The sequence below is a fragment of the Pectinophora gossypiella genome, chromosome 2 (assembly GCF_024362695.1).
Source record: "Pectinophora gossypiella chromosome 2, ilPecGoss1.1, whole genome shotgun sequence".
NCBI lineage: Eukaryota > Metazoa > Arthropoda > Insecta > Lepidoptera > Gelechiidae > Pectinophora > Pectinophora gossypiella.
The window spans coordinates 12,874,519-12,884,337 of record NC_065405.1 but is presented as its reverse complement, the minus strand read 5'-3'; the positions used below and the strand labels follow the sequence as shown (position 1 = coordinate 12,884,337).

Here is a 9,819-nt window from a genome sequence, read left to right as displayed (position 1 = left end):
AAAAATATTATAAATAGCTTATATTGATGTTATGATTGGTATTGATATATGATTGGTATAGGAGATTGACGATTTTATGTTATGTTTTTTTAATTTACAATAACTAATTCATGTTTTTATGTCTCCATAAAGCCAAATATGTTTGTTATCAACCTTCTAATTAATTATAATTAATACCTACCGGATGAGCCTTTTTTAGCTCTAGAGATTGTAGAAATCTATGAGCACTCTACCAGGGCCACTGAAAATGCTGACTGATCACTCATCTTATGATCATTATGTAATCCATTAGATGTGTAATATTACAAATACAAATGAAACAAATGAATTGTTGCAACAAAATAATTTATTACTTAAATAGACTATTGTATTGTAAAATAAAAATTTGAACTAAACAGTCACATAAGATAATTCTATCTAAATAACTATAGTTCTAATATCACTCGAAATATCCTGAGTACAGTCAACTATAATTAATACTATTTATATTTAATGTAGAACTTTTAAAATATAGTTACTATACTTTGGTCTGGTTATATTGCATAAAAAAAATAAAATTATTCTATTTCTGAAAATTTGCTAGCAGTTTAGCATTTTCAAATATTAAAAAAAAATGTTAGTTCTTGATTACTAAACATTTATAACAACACTCATGACTATATCTCAAATTGGGGTAGTCAGAGGTACATACAATGCATGATAAACTAGTTTTTTTTTTTTTTAATTAAGATGGGTTTGCTCTTGACTTCGTTCTTCTACAAGAAGAAGAGATCGACGTTGGAACGAGCTTACCCAGAAAATGCCTATTCACCCGTGATTTAAGTTTATTTCAGTATTACAATTATAGTTGACTACACACAGCACAGTTATTCTAATATATTACTATTAAGATTGTGTTTCATTCCTTAAATCTTTTACCCTCAGGATCTCCTGCATGGTATTCCTCATACTTGGGGAAGGATAAATGGCCTCTTTCTGGAGCAACAGGCAAGTCTCCACCCTCTGCCAACCTCTTTGCTTCTAGCTTGGCTGCATTTTCCTTCTTCATCTTTGCCATTGCCATATTTTGTGCAATTTCCTCTTCTGTGGGTGCATTATCTCTGTAAATAAAGAAACACACTACAAAATATTCTCAATATCAGAAAGATTACTTGGAATAGAAAATTATATTATTATTTTCTTTCTTACTGTAGCACTCTCATCTTACCTCCTCATCCGGAGCCATGCCTCCCACTCAGAAGGAATCTTATTTTCGAAATCTAAACCTTTTGGTGGATCATACCATCTAGTTGGCTTTCTCTTACCCAAACTAGGTTCCGCTGGGATTTCAAAATATTTATTCCCTATATAATCAGTGCCTGTAAAAGAGAGAATGACAAATACAGTATGTTAATTAACTCAAAAATAATAAAACGAAAATAGCCTTTATGAGGTTATGTAGACATATAATATTACATACCCATTGCATTTCCGCGAATTTGACGTGGTCTCAAAGAATTAATAAAATTTCTAAAGGCAATGCGCCAAACGTAACGATATTCACCAGACATCTGAAAACAACAATAGGGCGATGAAGAAAATATTATCAGACGAGATACCAGAAATCCAAATTGAAGTGTCATACATAATATAATACAATACCTTGCAGTTTTAAAATGTCTAATAAAACAATATACGAAATAGTATTACTGAACAACAACTTATTAATTGGCCCAAGCGTTTAGAACGACAAAAAACAACAATTCACATTTTGTATTTTCGTCGCAATTTTTTGGCAAAAACACGCAAAGACGTTTTTTAAACAAATTTTGTCATAGGCCATAAGAGTAACCAAGTAAAAACAATAAAGGTGTTATCTCGTTCTGCCATACAGTATGCTGAAACCAAGCTGAAACACATCTTATGACAGTAAATAAAAAAATAAGTACTACTTTTCGGCAAATAACCAAGTACCCTAGCCGCAATAAATTTAAAAAAAAATAATTAAAAAAAAACCACTAGTGATGAGCACACCCAGCATAAAATCCGAAATCATTTGAATCACACGAATCACAAATGACATGAAATTAATGAATCAATCTAGAACGAGCTCAAAAATGCTAGTATCCACAGCCTAGAAAAAAATATAAACCTATCTGTGACGGTGGCTGGGAGCTGTCGATTTTGTTTAGGATTTTTAATATTATTTTATTTCCAGTAAACTTGGGTTAAAGTGTTTTAAAGTGCAACAGTAAATAAACAAATTTATCATCATGGCTAAAATGGCATTTCAACACCAAGCCGGCACGGCTATGGAGTGTCTTAGTGTAAGTTTCTGGACCACTCCCTGTTCTCCTTTTGTTGTGATATTCTTTGCACCTCTATGCTCTAACACTGTAATTCTGGTTTAGATACCTATAACACTTCAAAAGGAAGCCGGCGTAGATTCCGAGGGAAGGGAAGTAATGAAATGTGGGTTCAAAATAGGCGGAGGAATTGACCAAGATTTCAGAAAGAGCCCCCAGGGCTACACGGACAACGTAAGTAAAGACTTAATATTATTATCAGTGTCTAATCTTTTACTTATATGAAAACAAGCTAACAAAATCTATAATTCGTATACATCTTAAATACTTTTTAAGATTGTTTCCTAAGTAGTTTCCTTAAGTACCTATCATTGTTATTGCTCATACTCTATTTTTATCAATGCTTATGTATAATAATGTAGTAATGTATGCTTACAATGTTTATATTTGGCGTCAACTTTCCATTAAAGGTAGTTTATTATTCAGTACATTGTTAAAAAAATTATTAACCTTTGCTTTTCAGGGTATTTATGTTACTGAAGTTCATGAAGGAAGCCCAGCAGCTAAATCTGGCTTGAGGATGCATGACAAAATACTTCAGTGCAACGGTTATGATTTCACAATGGTAACCCATAAAAAGGCAGTCAGTTATATAAAGAAACACCCAGTACTTAACCTGTTAGTAGCAAGAAAAGGGGTCACATCTACATAACTGTATTAAAAAATATATTTATAAAAGCTTATTCATATGTTAGTGATTTATAATCAGTAATTGGACGGTACGGTGCCTATTTGCCTAAACTTCATAAAATGATATGAAAGAAGGCGGTAACTTCTATAAAATTATTGTTATAATCAAAATCCTGGGATTGCAAAAAATGTGACAATGGTTTAAAATTTTGGAGGTCTCCTTAAAACAAATTATTAATTTAAGCTAAAGCTTTTTTGACAATCCTGGCTTTGCAGGTTTTTTAAACACAAAGCTGCTATACATATTAGTCAACTAGCACAAGTTAAGCAAATAAGTGCCCAAATATCTGATAACTGTTTACAATGTAAGGAAAGAAATAAACTATTGCACTTACTAAAAGTGATAATAGATAGATAGATAGATAGATATAGCCTTTATTATGGACTTATTGTAAAATTTTTTTTTTTTTTTTTTTTTTTTTTTTTTTTTTTTTTTTTTTTAGCTTATACATAATATTAAAAAAGAAATAAAGATGTGTTTAATTATGCTCTTCGTCCATTTGTCTTTTGACAAAGGCCTCCTCCAGCTCTTTCCACTTATCCCTGTCTCTCGCCAGCCTTCTCCACATATTTCCTGCTGTATTTTTTATCTCTTCTTCCCATCTCTTAATTGGTCTTCCTCTCTTTCTTGTTCCGTATCTGGGGTACCACTCGGTTACGTCTTTTGTCCATTTCTCAATTTTTTCTCGCATCATATGTCCAGTCCAACGCCATTTGATTTTTCTTATGTGTTCTGTTATGTCTTTGACCTTCGTCTTTTTCCTTATATCGGTCAGTCTCACTCTGTCTTTTCTTCTAACTTTTAGGATGCTCCTCTCCATACTGTTCTGACAAACTTGAATTTTTTTGGCTTGAACGTTCGTAAGAGACCATGTTTGACATCCATACGATAGACAAGGCAGAATGCAAGAGTTGAAGATTTTTGCTTTCGAGTGCATGGGAAAATAACTGTCCTTCATTATTTCTCTGAGAGACCAGTATCTTTTCCATCCCGACGATATCCTTTGTTGCACTTCTTTGTTCATTTGATCTTTTGGTGATATGATCTGACCCAGATATGTGTAGCTCTCTATGAACTCAATCTCTTCGTTGTCTACCATAATTCTAGTTGGTGTCTGATTAGTCATTAGTTTCGTTTTACTTGTATTCATTGTTAAACCCGCAGCTCTGCTTTGTGTAGCTAGTTGTTGTAGCATTACCTGCAGATTCTCTGGTGTTTCAGTGATTAAAATGAGGTCATCTGCGAATCTAAGATGGTTTATCTTTTTGCCATTTATATTGATTCCAAACTTATCCCAGTTTAGTTCTCTGAATATATTTTCTAACACAGCTGAGAAGAGCTTTGGTGAGAGTGGGTCTCCCTGTCGTACACCCTTCTTTATTTTGAATTCTTCTCCTTCTTTCTCTAGTCGAATTTTGGCAGAACAGCTTTTGTAAATTTCTTTTATAATTCTTATGTATTTAATTGGAATTCCTTGATTGTGGAGGGCTTCCCAAAGACATTTGTGTTTGATGGAGTCAAATGCTTTGTTATAATCTACGAACCCAATAAAATATGGTAAATTAAATTCGTTACATTTTTCGATTATCTGTTTGATCGCGTGGATATGGTCAATTGTAGAAAAGTGCTTCCGAAATCCAGCCTGTTCCATTGGTTGATTTTCGTCAAGGATTGTCGTTATTCTCTCTAAAATTATTTTTGAGAACACTTTATATAAATTGGACATTAGACTGATGGGACGGTAGTTGCCGATTTGATTTTTGTCTCCCTTTTTGTGTAAGAGTATGATTGTTGATTGTGTCCACTGTTTTGGTATCTGTTCAGTTCTTATTATCTCATCATACAAGGCAGTAATCGTAGGCAAAATGACGTCTATAGTCCCTTTTAAAAGTTCGTTATTAATATTATCATCTCCTGGTGACTTGTCTTCTTTTTGGGTCATAATGGCTCTTTTCACTTCACTATGTAGCAGAGGTGGTATTTCTTCTTCATTTAGTCCTTTCAGACTTGGGAAATGGGATACATCATTATCGTTGTACAGGTCTTTGTAATATTGTGTTGCTATGTGAAGAATACGTTTTCTGTTTGTATCTTTTTTGCCAGCTTTATCCACCATGTTTGGGATCCAGTTCTTGTCCTGTTTTAACTCGTTGCGTGCTTTATTTATGCCTCCGGTCTTTTCTATGTGTTTCGAAATTATGTTTACTCTTGTATGTTTCTTGTGTTTCCTGATACATTCGCTTATCATTTTACTAATGTCTGCAATATGCTTTTTGTTTCTGGGCTTCTCTTCAAGCATCTGCTTCCTCTTTTTTAACAGTTCTCGAGCTTCTTCGCCTATGTCATCTTTTTTTCTTTGCAGTGGTTGTAACTTTTCGGCAAACTTTTTGAGTTCATTTTCTAATTTATCATATAAAACCTGTACATCTGTCTCTTCAATGTGTTGCTCACTTTGTAGTGCTATTTCCAGTTCTTTCTGCAATACGCCCGGTATTGGTAAGACGACTTTGACAGAGGCCCGGGAAACAAGTTTCCTAGATTTTTTAGGTTCGATTCCTGTGAGCGTGCTTCTTACCATTCTATGGTCAGTATCAAAGTTTAACTTGCATATAACGTCAACATCAAGGAAGTATTTCGGTCTATTAGAAAGTATAAAATCGATTTCGTTAAGGGTTTTACCGTCTGGCGAAATCCAAGTCCACTTCTTTTTACGTTTTTTCTTATAAAAGGTATTTAATATGGCTAGATTATTTTCTAATGCGAAGTTGATGAGTCTCTCTCCATTATCATTTCTAACTCCATAACTGAATATCCCTCTTATTGGGTCCTCGTTTACTTGTTTTTCACCAATTTGGCTATTGAAATCACCCATTACAATTAAATTGCTGTTTGATGGTAAATCTTGTATGGCATTATTTAAATTTTCGTAGAAACGGTCTTTTTCTTCCTTCTTTTTCATTTCGTGTGGGGCGTAAGCTTGCACTATAACCCACGGTTTTTTGAAGCCAGTAAATTTTATTTTTAGAACTGCAATTCTGTCGTTAATTCCGCAGAAACTTTCTATGTTATTTTTTAATTCAGGTTTTACTAAGAAACCAACTCCGTTTTTCCCTTGATTCTGTCCTTTATGGTACATAATATATTTGTGACCGACTTCTCTTATTTCTTCATCTGATCTGCGAATTTCACATAATCCAATGATGTCCCATTTTATGTCTTCGATTGCTTTCTCCAATTCTATTTCTTTCTCTTCCCTTAGTAGAGTTCTAACGTTTAGCGTGGCTATATGGATTTTTTTAGTTAGTTTATGTATAGTTGTTGGTTTTATATGCTTATTAGTAGTTACTTTTTCGTATTTATAGTTGTTGTCGTTGTGGTTGAGTTTATCTAGAGGGTGTTGGTCAAATTCCCCTCGGTGACCAACCGTCTTGGGGAATGTTAGGTTAACTTTATTTTTCTTAGTAGTTGTTGTAATGTTATATGAGTTCCAGTTATGACTGTCATTTTTTAGTTTTTTGGCGTCCCTTTTTCTTTTGAATATGTTTTGGATATTGTTTCTTCACGGGGATAAATTTTTGTTAGTTTGGCTGGTTGAATTGCCTTTTTTTCCCTGTGGATGTTGCTGAAGCTATTTGGTGGTGTAGTAGGTGGCGATGATGGGGCCCTTTTCCTTTTTTCTGACTCCGATTTTTCTCGAATTATAAGTTTGCCGTTTTTTATAATTGCATATTTTCCTGACTCTCTAGCTTCTTTTAATTTTGGGATCAGTGCCTTTCTAATATCTTGCTCTTCTTTAGATAGATCTTCTGTTATGTATATTTTTTCCGGGAAGTTCTTTCTATTTTTTAGGATTTGATTTCTGCGCCAAGTAAGAGTGAAGGTAATTTTTATAGGTCTTACTTTGTTTTCTGACTTTTTTCCAATTCTATGCAACGTTTTTATTTCCCATTTATCCCATTCATGTGTTTCAATCTGGGCTTCATTAGTTTTATTAAGTAGCTCCACAACTGTGTCCATAAGGACCGCGTTGTTGGTTTCGTTTTCTTCTACTCCATGCATAATTATATTATTTTTCCTGGATTCTAGATCTATATATTTTACTTTGCTTCGCAAAAAATCGACTTCGCTCTTCAGTATTTCGTTTTCCAACTTTATGGACATCAAATGTTCTTCTATGGTTTTGCTAATGGTATCTTTTATAATTTCAGTTTGTTTTTGATTTTGTTTTTGCATTTCTTCCTTCATTTTGGACCATAATAGTTGCATTTGTTCATCCATTGTTGTGTCAGATTGGTTGAGTATCTACCAATTAGTATTTTTTTCTTTTTGCTGGCCACACCAAATATCCAATGACAATTTTTTTTTTTTTTTTTTGACAGCTATTTATTCTTGGAGTTTGAAAGTTATAACCTCAAATATTTGTCTCAGTTTTCGATGTGTTTTCTCAATCTGTGTCACTTTCCCCGTAATTTATTTTTATATACGTATGTGTAGCGATAGCTTTTGGAGCGGATTCACAAGTTTTTCACTATAAATATTCACTTTTTCACTGTTTTCCTGCAATGGTTTGCGGAGTAGCGAACTACGTAATGTGATAATAATATACAGTAAATGAAAACAACTTTATTTAATAATTTAAACAGGTAACTCTTTTATAAATGAATGAAAACTAAATGAAACTCTGTCTTTTACATGGTTGTATGTTGTGATAATAAAAAACTCCTTTAATGAGTCACTGACATGTGAATGGGTCTCGGATCTTGTGTTTAGTAATAACAAGTTAAATGGCGACAAGTATTATTGTGACAAGTGATTATATAATGTTATTTATTTTTTTATGTGTAAGAATAAGTTTGTATTGTAAGTAAGCACTCAATAATCGTGTTAGATACTCTATCAGTCCTGTGGTAACTGCAAAGTATGGAAAAGTACTAAGATATTTAACTTTTTATTAAGTGAGTTACCAATTTTTAACACTTTTCATTTATATAATGAAATTCAGTTTTTACATATTCAATTTTGAAACAATTTATTACAAGGAACATCGAAAGAAACATAACTGCCTATTTACTTGTAAGATATTAACTTTAGTGATTATACATTATTAAAATTTATTGATGAGTTAAAAATCTTGTTATTAAAAATGAATTTTTATGAAATTTTATATTCATTCGTGTGGTAAAGTAAACATTCCTGAAATCACTAACATTATTGTGCCAAAAAAAGCTTAAATAGAACAGGTTTATTATATTAACTACACTAAGGATCTTGTACGCCATATGTAATACTGTTATTAATAGAATATTATTTTAGTAGGAACTATCTCAAAAGAAACAGTAACTAGGTGTAACACTTTTTTTATTTATTTGGAAATGTATTAATTATCCTTAGTGTAGTTAACACAGCAACTTATATAGCTTGTATTTAAATAATGGTGACATGCCAAAGACTAGTACAATCACAGCTGGCTATATCCACAACTTTTTAAACTTATTCATCTAATATTGAAGTACTTAATTTTGTTAACAAATGTTTGTTCTCACTGTACATCTAATACTCTGGGTTTAATCATATTTATAAGTGGAAATTATGTTTAGGAGTAATGTTATTGTAGTGTATTTTGTTTCCTGAGCTCTAGCATACTAAGATACAAATATATTGTCACTAAAACTTCAATAAGTTTTTTGTGTAAAAAGAGAATAAGTCTCTTCCTTAAGGCCTACTGTATTTAGATAACCTGTATGTCTAACATCCTTAGTATAATAGAGCTCTAAATTATTTTATAACTTTATTCAGAAAATAAAAAGTGTTATTAAAAATATTAGTAGTTTGTTTTACTTTAAAATAAAATCAAACCATTATAAACAGTAAATTAAATATTTATTTCAAATTTTATTCTAAAAATTGCCACAACTAAATTTTGTATTTTTGTAGTCCATTTGCTGAGAAAATTCATTGCTTTGCTGGGGGCCAGTCCCATTGGCCTTGAGGAGGCTTAGCCATGAGAGGTTCCCATGGCTTCCAATTCAGCATTTTTCTAGCCAGGGTTAGTTCATTTTCAGCTTGAATAATAAGCTCCTCGGCCTGGCCACAGTTGATACGATTCTCAAGTTCATAAACATCTTTAGTCTGAAAACAAAAGTATCATTTGCAAATTATTACAGTGATACTCTCTTAATAAATTAAATATGTAAATTAATACATTATTTTAAACTAGTATTTCAGGTATCAGATCAGATGAAACCAAGTTTTAAAAACAATTAAGTACTTATATTGATTTAGTAGGTTGTAAAATAATTAATTTAACATACCGTTTGGACTACAGAAGCTCTCTCACGGACGATTTGCTCAGTATATATTCGGTATACTGAAGTTTCAGGCATCTTCTGAATAGTTCTGAGGATCTTGCCATACAAGGCGCCGAGCGTGTGGTGAGCATTTGGAGCTACAGCCAGACCCACCAGACCAGTGGTCTAAAAAATACAAGATATTATTTAACATAGCTGTCAATATATTATTGACATTATTACTTATCGATTGTTTAATATACATAATCAAAACATTACCTTTTTAATTATACCCATTTTCGGGAAACTTGGTTAGATAACACCACAAAATCCTATCGAAGAACTTGTTTTCGATTTTTTTTGACACTGACAGTCAAGAAGTGATAATAATAGACAATCGTTTTTTTTAATATGATGATGTTGGTAGCATTTTAGGTGCCCGATGGATAGGCTAGTGACTAGTGAAATAGGGTTGTAAATTCCTAAAAACCAAGCC

The 9,819-nt window shown here is 32.4% G+C and overlaps 3 protein-coding genes across 3 annotated transcripts; 1 reads left to right on the top strand and 2 right to left on the bottom strand.

Moving 5' to 3' along the window:
• Nucleotides 1-680: 680 nt before the first annotated feature.
• On the bottom strand, nucleotides 681-1,867 carry LOC126379063 (NADH dehydrogenase [ubiquinone] 1 alpha subcomplex assembly factor 2). Its single transcript, XM_050027629.1, has 4 exons — nucleotides 1,642-1,867; nucleotides 1,460-1,550; nucleotides 1,208-1,358; nucleotides 681-1,100 (listed from the first exon to the last, which is right to left on the bottom strand). The coding sequence occupies exons 2-4, from the start codon at nucleotides 1,548-1,550 to the stop codon at nucleotides 899-901; spliced, it is 444 nt and encodes a 147-aa protein (XP_049883586.1). The 5' UTR covers nucleotides 1,642-1,867; the 3' UTR covers nucleotides 681-898.
• Nucleotides 1,868-2,119: 252 nt separating this feature from the next.
• LOC126379083 (tax1-binding protein 3 homolog) lies at nucleotides 2,120-3,028 on the top strand. Its single transcript, XM_050027649.1, has 3 exons — nucleotides 2,120-2,306; nucleotides 2,391-2,519; nucleotides 2,809-3,028. Exons 1-3 carry the CDS (start codon nucleotides 2,253-2,255, stop codon nucleotides 2,995-2,997), a joined length of 372 nt encoding a protein of 123 aa, XP_049883606.1. The 5' UTR covers nucleotides 2,120-2,252; the 3' UTR covers nucleotides 2,998-3,028.
• A 5,866-nt stretch (nucleotides 3,029-8,894) lies between these two features.
• Nucleotides 8,895-9,755, bottom strand: LOC126379094 (NADH dehydrogenase [ubiquinone] 1 alpha subcomplex subunit 5). Its single transcript, XM_050027662.1, has 3 exons — nucleotides 9,603-9,755; nucleotides 9,348-9,509; nucleotides 8,895-9,165 (listed from the first exon to the last, which is right to left on the bottom strand). Exons 1-3 carry the CDS (start codon nucleotides 9,618-9,620, stop codon nucleotides 8,989-8,991), a joined length of 357 nt encoding a protein of 118 aa, XP_049883619.1. The 5' UTR covers nucleotides 9,621-9,755; the 3' UTR covers nucleotides 8,895-8,988.
• Nucleotides 9,756-9,819: the final 64 nt, after the last annotated feature.